Consider the following 20,222-nt stretch of genomic DNA (forward strand, 5'->3'; position numbering starts at 1 on the left):
CATTCTGTCAAAGCTCAAACGAGCCTTAATGTGGCCTTTCTTGAGAAGTGGCTTTTTCCTTGCGACCCTCCCTAACAAGCCACAATTATGGAGCGCTTCTTGTGAAATTGTTGTCACATGCACACAATGACCACTCTTTGTCATAAAATCCTGTAACTCCTTCAAAGTGGCCATCTTCTGAACTCCTCTTGGTAGCCTCTCTTAACAGTTTCCTCCTTGCTCTTCCGTCCAGTTTGGATGGACGGCCGGCCTGATCCAGGGAGGGTCCTAGTAGTACCAAACACTCACCACTTCTTTATGATGGACTTTACTGAGCTCCTTGGGATTGATAAAGCCTTTGAGATCTTTTAAAGTTCTTCTGAACTGCAGCTGTGATATCTTTCACTTCGATATTATAGATTGCATTGAGTAACTAAAGCTGCAAAAAATATTAGTTTGTGTGTTTTCATTTAAGGCTGTAAAGCAGAATAATGGGAATATTTCAAAGATTCATTTCTATACCCACTATAGCTCTTGGCTCTCTTCCTTCCCTGAATTAACACCACAGATGTCATTCCATGTCTGAATGCCACTTTTGAGATCACATCAGCATCTGCTCCATAATGCCTCTGTGATCTTCCTCACACTATGCTTGTGCAGTCTTCCTGTCTGTAAAGCAGAATAATGGGAATATTTCAAAGGGGGGGATTCTTTTCCATACCCACTGTAAAGGGGTTAACATATGAGACATATTGAAGAGGATGAAGGTGAGAATGGGCTTGGATTAGCAGTCAAGTATGTGGAGAAGGGGTTTGCATTTGAGGCACATTGAAGAACAAGAAAGTGAGATCAAGCTTGTATTGAGCACACAGTGAGGAAGATGATGATGGGTTTGTGTTAGAAGCACAATGAGGAAAGGGAGAAAGGCTTGGGATGAGAAGTATGGTGAGGAAGGTGCGAGATGACATTGTACATCTATTGAACTGTGCCAAGGATGAAGGGGAGGAGGTACCCAGTTTAGCAGGATGGAGAGGAGTTGGTGAGGTGGGGTCTTCTAGTTATAAAGAGGAAAAGGCGAGAAGAGGATTGTATTGTGAGGAAAATGAAGATGGGATGGGGTGGTGATCCAGTATTCAGTTTATAATAAGGAAGAGGAAGATGATGAGGTGATTGGATCATAAGCACCAGGCAGAGAAACTCCTCCGTGTTCTAGCGATGAAGATGGGGGTAGACTTCATGTTAGAATCGTGGTGTGGAGAATGACGGAAAGGGCGCTCAAAGAGTATTTGAAATGTAGTCAAGAAGAGGACTGTTAGGAGGTGCTTGGATTAGCAGCACAGTGAGGACCACCAAGAGAAACAGATCATATTTGAAGGAAAAATGTGGAGGAGGAAGATGAGGAAGGACTTTACTTAACCACAGAGTGGGGCCAAAGGAGGGGATCGGGGGAGGCAGGGGGGTCATCAGCATAGCATACGGGAGAAGAAGAGTCTGGTAGATAGAGAAGTAAGTGAAGAACTGGCTGCTGGAGGTCTTTGTGACACGCTTTGTGCTTCATTGCAGACACCGTGGCTCTGGGACACGCGGCATTGCTGGTACGGTTACCCATTCCAGGTAAGTCTTTGGGCATGTGGTATTTTGGGACCACTCCCCTATTGGAGTCCTTTGGCCGGGTATTGGTGGTCATTCAGCTTTGGAACTGAACTAACCAACCACCCTCCTCTCTTGTCTCTCTCTCTCTCTCTCTCTCTGGCACAGTCGCTCACGCCCGGCCTCTACTGCTACTATGTCACACAGCTGGCGTTCTACTGGTCCCTCATGTTCTCCCAGTTTATAGACATTAAGAGGAAGGTGAGAGAACTTCAGGTCAAGCTGTGTGGTGTTGGTGGGGGGGTCGGGTCACAAGAGTGGGTTTGTGTGACGTTGACAACTAGGGTCAAAGGGCGCAAGTTATTGGTTAATGTGACTACAGGCGGGCAGACAATAAAATCTGTGAGACACAGAGAAGGATTTCGTTTGCTTCGTTACACAGTAACGAGTTTTATAGCCGCACTGGCGAAGGTCCTTGGATTCCTGAGCTTTCTTGGAGTTGTGCTTTGTGGGGCAGAAGCCACTGCAGTGCCAGAGTGCTCCTTGCACCCGTTTTAGGACCCCCCCCCTCAGAGTCCAGGGGGGGAGTGCCTGCCTCTTGACTAAGCCGCTTTGCGATGCCAGTTCAAAGGGCACTCTCTTTCTGTTTGTTACTGGTGCTTTGATGTTATCAAGCTGGCCAGTTTACAGGATCCTCCTGAGGGGTGGGATTGAGGTGGTGTTGCGATGACTCCCACCCACCCCTCATTCCATTACTGTCAGCTGATTTGGAATCACATGGGTTGAAAACCATCTCCACCCCCACCGAGGTCAAAAGCTTAGTTAATGGTGTGCAGGGCAGTAAGGCACGGTGGTCTCATGTCTGTCAGGGGGATGTTGACGTGCTGAAGGACTAAAAAGGAGAATTTAATGCCACAAATCAGATTTGCAAAGTACTGGGCTGTGATGAAAACTGGCCCATAGTTAACTGGGGAGGGGGGGTGGAGGCGGGGACTAAACAGGGAGGTGGGGTTCAGTTGGTCCTTGAAGGGCCAACGTGGCAGCCGAAGTTCCATCTCCCCCTAATGGCCACTCCTTGCCTTGCAGGATTTCCTCATGATGTTCATCCACCACTTCGCGGCCATTGGACTCATTACGTTCTCGTATGCCAACAACATGATGCGGGTGGGGACGCTGATCATGTGCCTCCACGACACCCCTGACTTCCTGTTAGAGGTGAGTGAGCTTGTCAATCTTGCTATTTGGGGGGGGGGGGCATAATTTGAAACTGTATTTCGTTATCCTGACTGCCAGGTGTTTAGTACCCTATGGGAGGTGGGCACCATTACACAACTGAGGTCATTGCTTTTAGTGTGTGTATTGGGAGTGATGCCACCTGTTCCGATGCCCACTTTGGGGGCAGTGGTGGTAGTTTCATTAGGGCTGGTGATAGTGTTGGGGGGTAACAGCAGCACAGGTAAGGTTGGGGCTTCAAATGGTACACTGATCTGTTAGAAAAATAGAAAGCTTCTCCGTTTATAATGCCCATGTTTCGGGGTGCTAATGTTCACATACCTGGGCAACATTGGGGTTTATCTTGCCCGTTGGCAGCTGTAGTCGGTGCAGATCTTGCCTGTTTTCAGAGGTTGGTATCTAAGGAGAGGAGGGGGCCATAGTTAGGGTTAAGTTCCACTTATTCAAAGGGCTTACACCTCTTGAGGCCTGATGCCCTGTTGAGTGAAACGTTTAACACTCTGGAAGCAAATGTGCATCGGTGTGCCTCGGCAGGGGGGGCCGTGGGCAGGGAGGGTCTACTGCTTGGATTTCTCTCATCTCCCACCTTTTCCTTTTGACAGGCTGCTAAATTGGCCAACTATGCCAAGTTCCAGAGGGCGTGCGATGGCTGCTTTGTGGTGTTCAGCGCACTCTTTGTCAGCACACGGCTCTTCATCTACCCGTTCTGGTGAGTCGACGACAGTTGGGGGGGGGGGTGGGGGCTACATCAAGGATGGGGATTCATAGAGTAGCTCCATGGTACAGCAGATGATTTGTAACCTGACCGAGTAGCTCGATTTTCATGCTCCCCGCTGCCCCCACCCTGCGCCCACAACAAGCAACCCTGAGAGACCACAAACCTGAAATCCATCCCACGGCAGGGGGGGGCTGGCTCCATGTCTCAGTTACGCACTTGTAAATATTTTACTGTCCTGAGGGGCCAGCAGCTTCAACCCCATATCTGTGACCGGCTGTAAGAGGAGTGCTGGCAGGAGTATTTGGACGGAGCAGCACCACCCCACCTTGGTCACGCCCTCCTCACTCCTTTTTGCTGTGGAGGTTTAAGGTGCTGCTAAAGCCCCCATCCTCTCTTTAATATTTGGATGCCAGCGAGGGATAGATGTAGTGCTGTCCCCAAAACAAGGGACTCGAGAAGTGCCACCTCCTCCCCAGCTCAGTGAGTCATGTTGGCAGGAAGTGCTGCTTCTGTTTTGGAAAAGGTCGCTACGCTGCGTGAGCTATTCTGGGTGTCACAGGTGCAGGAGCGCTGCTCAGTGGCACACTGACAGGGTGAGTCCTGTGCTGCTTCTGTTTAGCAGGTGCATTGTGTGGTTTGGTTGTAAGCTCCGCCCATTTCTCCAGGTCATCATTTGTGCTGGTTGGGACATGCACAGTAAGCTCCACCCACTTTTAAATGTATGGCTGGTTGAACAGGTACAAAGCCAAGCTCCACCCCTTTCTTACATCATCAGTATTGTGCAGGTCTCCTTGTTTGGAAGGGCATTGTTAGGCTCCGCCCACAGTTTGAGTGCTACTGGTGCTGCCACTGAAAGAGACGCCTGCAGAAGCTCTCTACTTACTTGGGCTTAGGCAACCGGAGTCCAGTGTTGTTTTTGGTTGGGTAGTGGAAGGACTGCGTGGAGGGTCTTATCCCCAAAAGTGAATCACCATACCCACTCCTTTATTTGATGTCCCAGAAGACAGGAGCAGTTCTAACTTGTAATGGACATTGGTAGGATGAGTCTAGCGCTCTGTGGCATTGTGGCATTGATCTCAGGTTCCATCCTGGTTTCTGCTTGAGACTTGTGTGGGTATGATTTATGTTATGAGCTCCTCCCTCTAATTAATGGCAGGATTGGTGCAACCCAGCCACAGGGGATGCACAAACCAGTGTGTTTCTTCGTGCCGGCCCCAAGCCCGGATAAATGGGGAGGGTTACGTCAGGAAGGGCATCCGGTGTAAAATTTTGCCAAATCAATATGCGGACAACAATACAAGATGATCCGCTGTGGCAACCCCTAATGGGAGCAGCCGAAAGAAGAAGAAGGCAGAATTGGTGCAGGGCTCCTATTGTTGAAGGAGAGGAGTTAAGAGCCCCGCCTACTCTTTGATGTGTGGGTAATGCTGGGTGGGTCAGAATAAGCCACACCCCTTTATTCATCATCTGTTCTGTGCAGGTCTCCTTTATGTGGGATGGATGTGCTAAGCGCCACCCACTGTTTGAGTTCTGCTGGTGATTCACAGAAAGTGTTCTTACATTCCCATCTGCATAGTGGACTATTGGCAGGATGGCTCCAGTGCTAGAGTAGGGGGATGCATTGTGTCGTTGGTCTTAAGCTCCACCCCTTTTTTTCTACTTGTCATTTGTGTTGGGTGGAGCTTATGTTATGCTGTTGGTATTTTATAAGCTCCACCCACTCATTTATGTATATTGCTGGCAGGACAGCTGCAGTGCTCTTACTGTTGAAGGAGGGGTTACGAGCTCTGCCCACTCTTTGACATACGGGTAGTGCTGGTTGGAGAAATTCAGTGCTGTGGGGGTGGGGGGGGGTGCATGGAGTCGGGGGATTTGGAGCACATTCTAGAAGGAGAACATTTACAGTAGCTGTCCTCACTTACTAGCCTTGTGGACATTATCAGGATGGGTCTCTCCAGTGCCCTTTATGTTTGATATGGGGGCCAGGGGCATTGCAGGCTTGGTCATAAACCCCGCCCCATTTTCCTTGTTGTGATTTGTGTTGCTTGGCACACTTAAGTTGTGCCCGCTGTTTAATACATAGCTGGTTAGATGAGTGCAGGGCTAACCTCTGCCTACCATCTGAGTACTGCTGGAACAACATATGCGCCACTGCCACTGAAGGAGACACCTGCAGCAGTTCTGTGTCTCAAATCTGCCCCCTCACCACTAACACCTCCCCAATGGGTTTTTTTTTCTCCTTCATGTGAGGTGCTGTCCAAGAAGTAGAGCATTTACAAGAACTGTTGATACGTGGAGCGGGGCTTGAAGCAAACCATGCAATGAAAGTTAGAAAAAGGGGCCGGGGCATTAGGCCAAACACACAGTGATGAGTAGAGAAAGGGGTGGGCCTTGAAGCCAACCAGACCAAGGGTAGATGATAGAGAGGTGGGCCTTAAGGTGCCCGTCACAAAATGATTGGCAGAAAAAGGGGTGGGGCATTGAGGCTAGAACACAATGATAGGCAGAAAAAGGGGTGGGGCATTGAGGCCAGCACACAATGACAAGCTGATAAAGGGGGAAGGGCATCAAGGCCAGCACACAATGGCAGGTCAAAAAAGGGGCCGGGGCATTAGGCCAAACACACAGTGATAAGTAGAGAAGCGGGTGTGACTTGAGGCCAACCAGACAAAGGGTAGATGATAGAGAGGTGGGCCTTAAGGTGCCAATCACACAATGATAGGCAGAAAAAGGGGTGGGGCATTGAGGCCAAACACACAGTGATAAGTAGAGAAGCGGGTGTGACTTGAGGCCAACCAGACAAAGAGTAGATGATAGAGAGGAGGGCCTTAAGGTGCCAATCACACAATGACAAGTAGATAAAGGGGGAGGGGCATCGAGGCCAGCACACAATGACAGGTCAAAAAAGGGGGTGGGGCTTGAGCCAGCCACACAGTGAAAAGTAGAAAATGGGGTGGGACTTGAAGCCAACTAAATAAAGGCTAGAAGATAAAGGGGTGGGGCTTAATGCCAATCATACAATGACAGGCAGGCAAGGGGTGTTGCTTGAGGCCAACCACACAATGCTAAGTAGATCAAAGGGGTAGGGCATTGTCTGCCAGCCACACAATGACAGGTCAGAATAGGAGGTGGGGCTTGAGACCTGTCACATGATTTCAGGCTGAAAGAGAGTGGGGCTTAAGGCTAACCACACAGTGACAAGAAGAAAAAGAGGTGGGACTTGTGGCCAACCAAACATGCTAGTGGAAAAAGGGGTGGGACTTGATGCCAACAAAAAAATGCTAGGAGATAACGGGGTGTGGTTTAAGGCCAAACACACAATGACAAGTAGATTAAGGGGGAGGGGTATTGAGGCTAGAACACAATGACAGGTCAAAAAAGGGGGTGGGGTTTGAGCCCAGTCACATGATTTGAGGCTGAATGAGGGGTGAGGTCAACCACACATTGACAGGCAGTAAAAAAGGGGGTGGGACTTAAGGTCTACAACAACAACAACAACATTTATCTATATAGCACGTTTTCATACAAAAAAGTAGCTCAAAGTGTCTATACAATATAACAAGTAGGAAAAGGGGTGGGGCTTTAGGCCACCCTCACAATGGCCCCCATCTGTTTTCTTCTTGAGATCTGTGTTGGGTGCAGCTCTTGTTGAGCTTGTGGTGTATTATAAGCTCTCCTCACTAATTTATGCATGTTGCTGACAGGGTAGCTCTTACAGTTTTTGGGTGTTGGAGGCTCCGCCCAGTGTTGACAAGTCCAGCTGTGTTGCCAAAGAGGGTCTTTATAGAAGCCACGGCCCCATCTCTGTCTGCATTGGCAGGGATGAGTGCAGAGCAAGTCTCCATCTTCCTTCCTAATGTGGTGTCCTTGCAGGATCCTGAAATCGACTTTGTTTGAAAGTTGGGAGATCATCGGACCCTACCCCTCCTGGTGGTTCTTCAACGGGCTTCTGGTGGTTCTCCAGATCCTACACATCATCTGGTCCTACTTCATCTTGAGGATCGCTTACAAGGCCCTGGTTCTAGGCAAGGTGGGTGCTGGTGGAGGGATGACGGGGTTTGTTTTTTTTTTGGGGGGGGGGAGGGGGGGTATGTGTGAATCTCCTGTGACCTGCCCGAGTATCCCCTCGAGTGCCCCTCTTCTCAGGAGCGCTGACCTCTCTGCTGTTCTTCCACTTTAGGTATCCTGAAGGACTCTCTTCCCCTCTCTGTGCTCTTCTCTCCTTTAACTCGCTCCCTCTTTCTGGGGTCTGGAGCCTGGGATGGGAGGCCTGCCGTGGCTGTAAGTCTCTCTCTCTGTCTCTCTCTCTCTCTCTTTCTGTTTCTCTCACTCACTCACTCACTCTTGTCTGTCTGCCCACCTCCATCTGTGATCTGCCCCCCTTGACTGGTCACTGGTGTCCTGGACAGTGCCCTGGAGCAGCTGGTGGGGAAGGGGGGTGTAGGGTTAGGGGGGGGTGCATACCATTCTCCATTTTCATTGGTTGGCTGGAAGGGTGTGGTCAGCCCATAACTTCACATCCAGGTTCCTGTGGCGCACATGGGACCAGCCAGACTGGGATTTCTCTTTTCTTTTTCTTGGCTTTCTTCCTCTCACTCTGGGATTCTGTCCGTTCCATTCCTGCCGCCCCTTCCCCTGCTCACCATTTAGTTATTTCCAGAAGTCCTCCACACCAAACTCACTTGGCTCACTGTACCAGCTCCCATCTCCCAGTGGATCACAAACTTCCTGACAGATAGGAAGCAGCAAGTGAGACTGGGAAAAATCACATCCAGCACACGAACAGTCAGCACTGGCGCCCCTCAGGGATGTGTCCTCTCTCCTCTACACAAATGACTGCACCTCAAGAGACCCGTCTGTTAAAATCCTGAAGTTCACAGATGATATGACAGTCATTGGCCTCATCAAGGACAGTGACGAGTCTGTATACAGACGAGAGGTCGAACAGCTGACCCTCTGGTGCGGTCAAAACAACCTGGAGCTGAACAAGCTTAAAACTGTGGAGATGACAGTGGACTTCAGGAGGAGCCCCCCAGTGCTGCCCCCTCTCACACTACTCAACAGCATTGTGTCTGCTGTGGAAAACTTTAGGTTTCTGGGATCCACAATTTCCCAGGACCTAAAGTGGGAACTAAACATAAACACAATTGTTAAAAAGGCCCAGCAGAGGTTGTACTTCCTGCGCCAGCTCAGGAAGTTCAACCTGCCTCAGGAGCTGCTCATCCAATTTTACTCTGCAGTAATCCAGTCTGTTCTCTGTTCATCTATCACAGTCTGGTTTGGCTCAGCCACAAAACAGGACAGGAACAGACTTCAACGGACAGTCAGGATTGCAGAAAAAATCATTGGTGTTGATCTGCCCTCCATTCAAGACTCATACAGATCTCGAGTCAGGAAACGGGCAGAAAACATCATTGCAGACCCATCACACCCTGGTTACAACCTTTTTCAACTTCTTCCCTCTGGTAGGCGCTACAGAGCACTGAACGCCAAAACTACAGGACATGTGAACAGTTTCTTTCCTCAGGCCATCACTCTCATGAACACTTAAGTCAATCTCACAGCATCAGGGACAATACTAGGTAAAACCGGAGTCCAATTCCTTGTATGTGTACATATACTTGGCCAATACAGCTGATTCTGATTTTCGTTTACCCTGAGCCTCCACGGATGAGTGCTGAACTTGTGTGAGTCGTCTCTTTTCAGCCTCGGAGCCTATTATGTGTTTATTTGCAAATCTTTATAAACCCCAGGGGTCGACTTCCTCTACTGTCCTACCAGCTGCAGGTCGCTCTTGGAAAGAAGCCCACGGGTGCCATCTAATGGCAGATCTGGGAATAGCATGCCATTCTAAACCCCTGGCTGTTGTTTTTCATTCCAGTTTATTAAATGAAAGCCGTTATTTATTTTATTTTATTTTATTTTATTTGGCATTTGGTACACTGTACTAATCCGGACGCAACTGCTCGGTCTTGCAACATCCACTTTTAGAAATTTTGGAATTTCTGAAAAAATCAAAAATATGTTGGGCATCATTAACCCTTAGATGTACTTTTTATTGCCTTCTTTCTCAATGTGACTGGGCAGATCCAAGCAACTACAGCGTGCATCACAGGAGAATTAATGGAAGGAATTATTAAGGATAAGATTGAGCAACACATAGCGAGAATAGGAGTTATCAGGGACAGTCAGCATGGGGTCAGGCAGGGGAGGTCATGTTGTACTAACATGCTATGAGAAAGCATCTAAAGGGTACAAACAGAGTGGGGCTTATCGTATTATTTAACTGAACTTTTACAAAGCATTTGATGAGGTGCCACACGAGAAGTTGGGCATCAAACTAAAAGAAGTGAAGTTTAGGGTGTAGATGGGTGCAGAATTGACTCAGACACAGGAAGCAGAAGGTGATGGTGTGAGTAACCTCAGCAGAATTGGCCGACGTTAAGTGTGGTGTCCAGCAGGGGGCAGAGCTGGGGCAGCTGCTATTTTATATATAAACGTCTGTGTGTGGAAGTGTGTGTGTGTGTCTGTCCGGCCCGGAAGTGAGATGTGGAGTCGGGGTAAGGAGCCCACCTGCGAGGATATAGAAGCGAGGCCAGCATGTCGGCAAAACAAAACCCACAAAGAAAGAGTCGCTCACTTGGCCACTAATACAGAAGTGAGGCGAGTACATCGGCGAAACAAAACCTCCTAAGAGAGAGATGTGAGAGTCGTTCCTTTCAATTACCTGACATCGCTACATTTCCATTTTTTTTCTGACGATTTCAATCGTTTCTAGGACCCCGGGCTTTTTACAACACAGGCTTACACAGCTAGTTCTTAATATATAGAAATGATTTGGATAGGAATATAAAGAACAAGCTGGTTAAGTTGGCAGATGATACCAAGAAAGGTGGATTAGCAGATAATTTGGAATCCATTATATCATCACAGAGGGACTTGGACAGCAGACAGGCTTGGACAGATTTGAAATTTAATGTCAGTAAATGTAAAGAGTTACACACATGAAGTAAAAATGTGAGGTTTGAGTACACAATGGGAGGTCAGAAAATCGAGAGTCCACCTTATGAGAAGGACTTAGGAGTCACAGTGGACTCTAAGCTATCGACTTCCAGACAGTGTTCAGAAGCCATTAAGAAGGCTAACAACAGAATGTCAGGTTATATAGCGCCTTGATGTGTGCAGTACAAGTCACAGGAGGTTCTGCTCTGCTTTATAACACACTGGTGAGGCCTCATCTGGAGTCCTGGGTGCAGTTTGGGTTTCCAGGCTACAAAAAGGACATAACAGCACAAGAAAAGGTCCAGAGAAGAGCAACGAGGCTGATTGAGGGCTACAGGGGATGAGTTAGGAGGAAAGATGAAAAGAGCTGAGCCTTTACAGTAAAAGAAGATGAAGAGGAGACCTGACTGAAGTGTTTAAAATGATGAAGGGATTTAGTCCAGTGGATCAGACGATGACTTTAAAATGAGTTCATCAAGAACACGGGGACACCATTGGAAACTTGTGAAGGGGAAATTTCACACAAACATTAGGAAGTTTTTCTTTACACGGAGAACGACAGACAAGTCAACCAAGTAGTGTGGTAGACAGGAGGACTTTAGGGACTTTTAAAAGTTAACTTGATGTTAATTTAGAAGAATTAAGTGGAGAGGACTGGCGAGCTTTGTTGGGCTGAATGGCCTGTTCTTGTTCAGATTGTTCTCATGTACACTCACTGGCTTGTGTTCTTGCTCGTTCTTTGTGTCGTTTTATTCTGTGAAGGCTTCTTCTCTGCATGCGAAGTTAGTTCAGTGGGCTTTGGAAAGGACAAAACTGAAGTCTGAAATGTTTAGCAGTCTGCTTAGCACAGGAATGGATCTCTCATCAGGGCATTCGGGGTGCGCAGCAAGGAGCCTTTTCATCAATCCAAGGGCACGGTGAAGCCGGTGGTACCCTATGGTGCCGTATGTCTGTGGGTTCAGAGGGTCACACGGACTGAGTCCATTGAAATCCTTACACATGACCGCAGCACCATGATCATCCACATCTCTCTGAGGAAGCTGTTTTAGTGGTAAACCTCAGCCAAAACATGGAACTCTGCAAAAGAACGTGGGATATGTGATGTCATGTCGGTGTATTTGTGTCACTTGTGAGCCTGAATGTGATTTCATGTCGGTGTTAAATTTTGTCTTTTGTGAGCCTGCGTCTTTAACAAATATTGAGCGTCAACCAGTCCACATGTGTTTTGTGGATTTGGAGAAGGCATTCGACCGTGTCCCTCGAAGCATCCTGTGGGTTGTGCTCCAGGAGTATGGGGGTACAAAGCTCGTTGTTACGAGCCATCCAGTCCCTGTACAGGAGGACCAGGATTGGTCCGCATTACCAGTAATAAGTCAGACTTGTTTCCTTTTGAGGTTGGACTCCGCCAGGGCTGCCCTTTGTTACCGATTCTGTTAACCCTTTAACCGCCAACTCCCTAAATATTCCCCACGCCAGGCGAAATCTGAACAATTTTCGTTTTTTTACTTTTTTACATTTATTCAAGCAGTATTGACCACTAAATGTTGTGCAAGTTCTAGAAATGGGCAAACACATACAACTGGAGTACCAGTTATCCATCCAAATGGTGTACCCATTGTCCAATAGTGGTAGGGCAAGGTACACAACAATTTTCTCTGAAAGTCCAAAGTCCTTACATTCATCTGGCAACACTGCTGAAATACTACTCATAGGATCCTCTTTGCCAGTGTATACACGAAATCTATAAATGTAACCTGAATTCTCAGCTAAGCAAAACATCTTGATACCAAACCGTGCCCTTTTCAATGGTAGATACTGTCGAAACTGTAAGCGGCCCTTCCACAACAATAAACTTTCATCAACTGCAACTGACGGTCCTGGCATGTAGGGCAACTGAAATGCTTCAAATAAATGGTCAATCAAAGGACGTAGCTTGAACAAGCGGTCGCGGTTTGGATCTTTCTTATCTGGCTCATTTCTGTTGTCATTCAAATGAAAGAATTTCAGCAGCAAAGAGAATCGGTTACGTGTCATGACAGCTGCAAAAATAGGTGTTGCATACATAGGATCTGTAGACCAGTACATCTCAATATCTGGTTTTCTGATTATTCCCATCAACATCAAAATCCCAATGAATTTTTTCATTTCGTTTTCATCAGTGTCAAACCAAGCACGAACACGGGAATGTGGAGGTAAATTGGGATTTTTCTCAATAAACTGTGCTGCATACAGATTTGTCTGATGAACAAAATGTCTGATCAAATCGGGTGACACAAACATCTCATAAAACTGCTCAGCAGTATAATTGTTTACATCAACAGTAAAGCCACACGTTGCCTCAAACGGATGCAGAAAAGGTAGTTCACCACGGGCAGCAGTCCAGTTGAGATGCTGGGGATACACCCACTCATCGCCGTCATCCGATGCGTCTTCATTCACAGTACCATACACAGTATTGCTGCTCATCATTGTCGCTAAAATCTTCTTCAGAACTGCTACAATCATGATCAGAATTGTCCAAAATCGCCTGCAAAGCCTCACTTGAAGTCAGTTTACGTTTCGCCATATTCACAGCTGTCACTTCCGAATCACGTCACATAACCGGCCAAAACAACCACAGAGTTGTCGAAATACAATGTAGTAATAATACCCACGCCAAACCGTCAGTTATACTACGCGCCAGGCATTCATATAACCATAGGCAAATGTGCCGGATAATTCCGGCAGTATGGCGTTAGCAATAAAACAACGATGCCGGATATATCCGGCAGAAGGCTTTTAAGGGGTTAATAAGTTACATGGACAGAATTTCTAGGCACAGCCTCAGAGTGCCAGTCACCAACTCTGCCTCCAGCAGGAGCCCACACCATCACACCTCTGTGTTTGACAGTTGGCATCACACACTGAGGAACCATTCCTGTCACCAACTTGATGGAGTACAGACACCCAGTGTGATGAACAGAAGATTTCAAATATCGATTCATCGGTCCATAAGACTTTGTCCAGTCTGCAGTAGTTTACAGCTGGTATCTCAAGGTCCTGTTTTGTCCTTTAAGGAATGGCTTTCTTACTGCCACTCTCCCTGTCAAACCTGCAGCACAAAGTCACCTCTTCACTGTAGAAACTGACACCTGCTTTTGTCAACCCACACTGTTAAGCTGTTGTGTTGTGAGGCGCCTGTGAACACGTAAGCTGATGTCCCTCAGACACTTGTCTTCTGATTGGCTTGTGATTTTGGCTCTGCCAGCTCTCTGCCAATCACAGTTTCCAGTCTGTTCCAACTCTGCTTTAAGACACCCAGGAGGATTTCTAAGTAATCGACAGAAGTCGGGACACCTGTGCAAATTGTTTGTTTCATCTTGCAAGGCTTCATTTACTTGAATTGTTGCTGAACATCTGGAGGTTGTAACCTGCTAGTTGCTCTCTGAAGAAGGCCCATTTGTAATATTCTGAAATTCCCTTTTTTTTTTTTTTTTTTTAGTTTTTGCTAACCTAAACTTTAAATTTAAACCTCTGGCAGTTTACCGGTTATCTTTGCCCCATTTAGGTCATTAATTACATTTCAATTGATTAAATTTAAAACTTGAAATTTGAAAAACTGAGGTGCTCTAAAACATCTGACCAGTTGCATGTGTGTGTGTGTGATATATACGTGTGTGTGTGTGTGTATGATATATACGTATGTGAGTGTGTGTGTGTGATATATATATATGTGTGTGTGTGTGTGTGTGAGATATATACGTATGTGTGTGTGTGTGTATGATATATACGTGTGTGTGAGATATATACGTGTGTGTGTGTGTGTGTATGATATATACGTGTGTGTGTGTGTATGATATATACGTATGTGAGTGTGTGTGTGTATGATATATACGTATGTGAGTGTGTGTGTGTGAGATATATATATATGTGTGTGTGTGTGTGTGAGATATATACGTATGTGTGTGTGTGTGTATGATATATACGTGTGTGTGTGTGTGAGATATATACGTGTGTGTGTGTGTGTGTATGATATATATGTGTGTGTGTGTGTATGATATATACGCGAGTTTGTGTGTGTGATATATATATATATATATGTGTGTGTGTGTGTGTGTGTGTGTGTGTGTGAGATATATACGTGTGTGTGTGTGTGTGTATGATATATATGTGTGTGTGTGTGTATGATATATACGCGAGTTTGTGTGTGTGATATATATATATATATATGTGTGTGTGTGTGTGTGTGTGTGTGTGTGTGTGAGATATATACGTATGTGAGTGTGTATGTATATTATGTAGCTGGAAATCCACAAAGGAAGGAAATGAATCAGCTATATTAGAATAGCTTTTTATTCCTAAGCTCTCAATTTATATATGTATATATGTATGTATATGTTTATGTGTATTGTATATGTATGTATATATATGTGTGTGTATATACAGGTGCTGGTCATAAAATTAGAATATCACGACAAAGTTGATTTATTTCAGTAATTCCATTCAAAAAGTGAAACTTGTATATTAGATTCATTCATTACACACAGACTGATGCATTTCAAATGTTTATTTCTTTTAATGTTGATGATTATAACTGACAACTAATGAAAGTCCCAAATTCAGTTATCTCGGAAAATTAGAATATTGTGAAAAGGTTCAATATTGAAGACACCTGGTGCCACACTCTAATCAGCTAATTAACTCAAAAGCCTTTAAATGGTCTCTCAGTCGAGTTCTGTAGGCTACACAATCATGGGGAAGACCGCTGACTTGACAGTTGTCCAAAAGACGACCATTGACACCTCGCACAAGGAGGGCAAGACACAAAAGGTCATTGCTAAAGAGGCTGGCTGTTCACAGAGCTCTGTGTCCAAGCACATTAATAGAGAGGCGAAGGGAAGGACAAGATGTGGTAGAAAAAAGTGGACAAGCAATAGGGATAACCGCACCCTGGAGAGGATTGTGAAACAAAACCCATTCAAAAATGTGGGGGAGATTCACAAAGAGTGGACTGCAGCTGGAGTCAGTGCTTCAAGAACCACCAGGCACAGACGTATGCAAGACATGGGTTTCAGCTGTCGCATTCCTTGTGTCAAGCCACTCTTGAACAAGAGACAGCATCAGAAGCGTCTCGCCTTTGGACTGCTGCTGAGTGGTCCAAAGTTACGTTCTCTGATGAAACTAAATTTTGCATTTCCTTTGGAAATCAAGGTCCCAGAGTCTGGAGGAAGAGAGGAGAGGCACAGAATCCACGTTGCGTGAGGTCCAGTGTAAAGTTTCCACAGTCAGTGATGGTTTGGGGTGCCATGTCATCTGCTGGTGTTGGTCCATTGTGTTTTCTGAGGTCCAAGGTCAACGCAGCCGTCTACCAGAAGTTTTAGAGCACTTCATGCTTCCTGCTGCTGCTGAACTTTATGGAGATGCTGATTTCATTTTCCAACAGGACCTGGCACCTGCACACAGTGCCAAAGCTACCAGTACCTGGTTTAAGGACCATGGTGTCCCTGTTCTTGATTGGCCAGCAAACTCGCCTGACCTTAACCCCATAGAAAATCTATGGGGTATTGTGAAGAGGAAGATGCAATACGCCAGACCCAACAATTCAGAACAGCTGAAGGCCACTATCAGAGCAACATGGGCTCTCATAACACCTGAGCAGTGCCACAGACTGAGCGACTCCATGCCACGCCGCATTGCTGCAGTAATCCAGGCCAAAGGAGCCCCAACTAAATATTGAGTGCTGTACATGCTCATACTTTTCATGTTCATACCCTTCAGTTGGCCAACATTTCTAAAAAAATCCTTTTTATGCATTGGTCTTAATTGATATTCTAATTTTATGACCAGCACCTATATATATATGTGTGTATATATATGTATGTATATATATATATATATATATAATATGTGTATGTGTATATGTGTATGTATGTCTGTCCGCTTTTCACGAGAGAACTACTTAATGTATTTAGATCTTTTTTTTTTTTCTAGAATTTGCTTGAACATTCCTGTTGATTTGTGACTTCTCTCATCGCGCCAAGTATCAGATTTCGCTTGCATGAGCGATTTATTCACGATAATCCGAGAGAGAGAGAGAGAGAGAGAGAGAGAGGGGCGCTGCGGGGCGAGGGTAGGGGGAGGCATGACGTGACGTCAGGAGTGGTGGTGCCCTCTTCACTCACTTGAGCGCCAACCTCTGTTCAAGTCGCTCTACCTCTGTGTTTTGTTGTGTATGCCTCCACTTAGCTAGCGATACCGGTTTGCTTATCGATTTTTAAAGTTTGTCCTGTTTCACTACTACTTAGGCAGAACCATGGGGGGTCAGCTAGTATAATATATATTATATTTACTGCATATATATATATATATATATATATATATATATATATATATAAAGCGCATGCATGTCCTGTGTCACGTCGTCCGCGTCTTTAGATGTTTAATGCGCATGAACAGCCTAAATCAGGAGCCTCAACTCATTTTATTTGTGGACGAGTCGCTACCTCAGAGTCAGTTCAATGATTTTCATTCATTTGATTTCACAAATGAATCCCCAGGAGTTCTCATTCACTTGATTCTGTAACAGAACGTCTTGTTTTAATTGGGTATCTTAAATGTGTTATTGTGCTTTGTGTATGAAAACAGGACAGTGGCAGATGATTATCATGAATTTCCGTATACGCCAGACTCTAAATGAATCAAAGGAATCGATTCACTTAAACTCGTACTCCAAAACAATTGAATCGATGAAGTGAATCAAAATGGCCATCACTATAATGTCTGTGATGGGGCATGTGTTGAAATGATAAATGAAATGCACTTTACTACTTCAGTACATTAGCAAGTACACCTGCAGCCACTTTGTTAGGTACCCCTGGCTAGTAGCAGGTTGGACCCCCTTTTGCCTTCAGCACTGCTGTAATTCTTCATGGCGTCGACTCAACAAGGTGCTGCAAACATTCCTCAGGGGCTGTGGTCCATATTGACATGACAGCATCACACAGTGGCTGCACATCCATGATGCGAATCTCCTGTTCCACCACATCTCTGAGGTGCCCTACTGGATTGAGATCTGCTGACTGTGGAGGCCATTTGAGTCCAGCGAGCTCACCATCATGTTCAAGACACCAGTTTGAGATGATCTGAGCTTTGTGACATGGCGCGTTATCAGGCTGGAAGGAGCCGTCAGAAGATCATAAAGGGATGGAGATGGTCAGTAACAACACTTAGGTAGGCTGTAGCATTTAAACAATGCTCAGCTTGTACTGAGGGGCCCAACGTGGGCCAGGAAATTTTCAATTAACATCATCACAGCCCGAAGTGTCGATACAAGGCAGGATGGCTCCCTGCTTTCATGTTGCTGACCCCACCATCTGAATGTCACAGCAGAGATCGAGACTCGTCAGACCAGGCCACGTTTCTCCACTCTTCTGTTGTCCAGTTTTGGTGAGCCCATGTGAATTGTTGCCTCAGTTGCCTGTTCTCAGCTGACAGGAATGTCACCTGGTGTGGTCTCCTGCTGCTGTAGCCCACCTGCTTCACGGTTCAACATCTTGTGTGTTCAGAGCTGCTCTTCTGCACACCTCACTTGTAACGAGTGTTTATTTGAGCTCCTGTTGCCTTTCTGTCACCTCACACAAGTCTGGCCATTCTCCTCTGACCTCTGACAGCAACAAGGCAGAGAATTGTCGCTCACTGATATTTTCCCTTTTTCGGACCACTCTCTGTAAACCCTGGAGATGTTTGTGTGTGACAATCCCAGCAGATCAACAGTTTGTGAAATACTCAGAGCAGCCAACACCACGGCACGTTCAAAGTCGCTTCAGTTGCCTTTCCTCGTCATTCTGATGCTCTGTTTGAACTTCAGCAGGTGGTCTTGAAATGCATCGAGTCGCTGCCATCTGATTGGCTGATTAGATATTTGTGCTAACAAGCAGTTGTGCCTAATAAAGTGGCCAGTGAGTGTACATTCCAGTAGAACTGTTAACTCTGAATGCGTCCAACAGAGTACCTGCCGGCCAAACAGAAGCCATCTTATCCAGCTTAATAAAAGGACAAAAGTGTCGCACACTGGGATTGCTGAATTTGGGGCCAACTCTCTAGCAAGCAGAAATGTGACGTGTCACAAAGTTTAAAGGCGACATTTTCATGTTGGTGACTTTATTAAGCCGCCGATCTTTCGAATGGCCTTTCTTTGCAATGCCGTCTGCCACAACTGATGACGTATCGAGGTGTGGAGTGCGAAAAGTCGATTAGCTGAATGCCAGTCAGTCAGTCAGTCATTGTCCAACCTGCTATATCCTAACACAGGGTCACAGGGGTCTGCTGGAGCCAATCCCAACTAGCACAGGGCGCAAGGCAGGAACAAACCCCGGGCAGGATTCCAGCCCACCGCAGGGGACACACACACACCCACACTAGGGACAATTTGGAATCACCAATGCACCTAACCTGCATGTGTTTGGACTGTGGGAGGAAACCCACGCAGACACGGGGAGAACATGCAAACTCTGAGGACCCGGGAAGCAAACCCAGGTCTTCTAACTGCGAGGCAGCAGCACCACCGTGCCACCCTTCGCTGAGTGCAATTTGGGAAAACTAACTGTGGTGAGAGTTTGTGAGCCGTTTCTCTTAAGTCCGAGTCAAGTCACAAGTCGTCGAGAAGCGAGTCTAAGCCTTTTCTTTTTAATGTTGTTAGACAACTCACTAAAATTACGACTTGAAACCCACCTTAAGTTGCCCACCTCTGCTGCGAGTTCTTGTGAAGACCAGGCATTAGCAGCAGGGGCGTAGGTTTAGAAATCGCCCCCCACTCTGACAGCCGTGTTGCGTCTGTAAACGCAGCTTCATTTTGATTTGTGAGACAGAAGTGACTGCCGATGGTCTTAAAGCAGGAGACGCCTGTAAGCTGATGAAATGTCAGTGACTGGGAATAGTTAAGTGAGCTGAAGATGACTTGATCACCACTAGCCATACAATTACAGACGACACACAATTTCTTTGCAGTTTTCTGTACAAGATTCATGTCGTTTTTGTGCAGTGAAAAAAGGAAAGGCGCACCATGCATAAGTTTGGGCACCCCCAGATATCTGAGGTCCCAAGGTGGTCTCATACCTTCATTAGCCTGTTAGGACTCTGGCATTGTTAGGAAACCCCCGGTGATGCAAATGTCAAAGCTGTAGAAATCCTCAGACTCCTCATTACTTGTACCAAAAATCAGCGCCCATGGGCTCTACTAAGCAGCAGCTCAGAGAATTGAGGCTCACAAAGCAGGAGTGAAGCCTACAAGAAGACAGCACAGCGTTTTCAGGTCGCTGTGTCCTCAGTTTGTAACGTTACTAAGAAATAGGAATGGCGAAGGTCAAGTTGAGGTCTGGAAGACCAAGAAAACGTTCTGCTCGTTGGATTGCTAGAAAGGCAAATAAAAAGCAACGTCGTGACTGTAAAAAGACCTTCAGGAAGATTCAGCAGACACTGGAGTGGTGGTCCACTGTTCTACTGTGCAGTGACACCTGAACAAATAGGACCTTCATGGTGGAGTCAGCAGAAGAAAACCATTCCTGCGTCCTCACCACAACATTCAGCACCTGAAGTTTGCAAATGAACATCTAAACAAGCCTGATGACTTTTGGAAAACAAGTGAAGTCAGAATAGAACTTTATGGCCACAACGTGGAAAGTTGTGTTTGGAGGAAAAAAGGGGGCCTAAGTCCAGGAAAAGA

At 46.2% G+C, this 20,222-nt stretch overlaps 1 protein-coding gene across 1 annotated transcript in view; it reads left to right on the forward strand.

Annotated features, from left to right (window-relative positions):
- Positions 1-20,222, forward strand: part of cers5 (ceramide synthase 5) — a 122,739-nt gene that overhangs the window by 100,500 nt on the left and 2,017 nt on the right. Inside the window, exons 5-9 of the mRNA XM_028825858.2 lie at positions 1,543-1,593; positions 1,738-1,830; positions 2,656-2,784; positions 3,405-3,511; positions 7,394-7,550. Coding sequence (XP_028681691.1) covers positions 1,543-1,593; positions 1,738-1,830; positions 2,656-2,784; positions 3,405-3,511; positions 7,394-7,550 — 537 coding nt within the window. The remainder of the gene's footprint in view (positions 1-1,542; positions 1,594-1,737; positions 1,831-2,655; positions 2,785-3,404; positions 3,512-7,393; positions 7,551-20,222) is intronic.

Source organism: Erpetoichthys calabaricus, chromosome 3 (assembly GCF_900747795.2).
Source record: "Erpetoichthys calabaricus chromosome 3, fErpCal1.3, whole genome shotgun sequence".
Taxonomy (NCBI): Eukaryota; Metazoa; Chordata; class Cladistia; order Polypteriformes; family Polypteridae; genus Erpetoichthys; species Erpetoichthys calabaricus.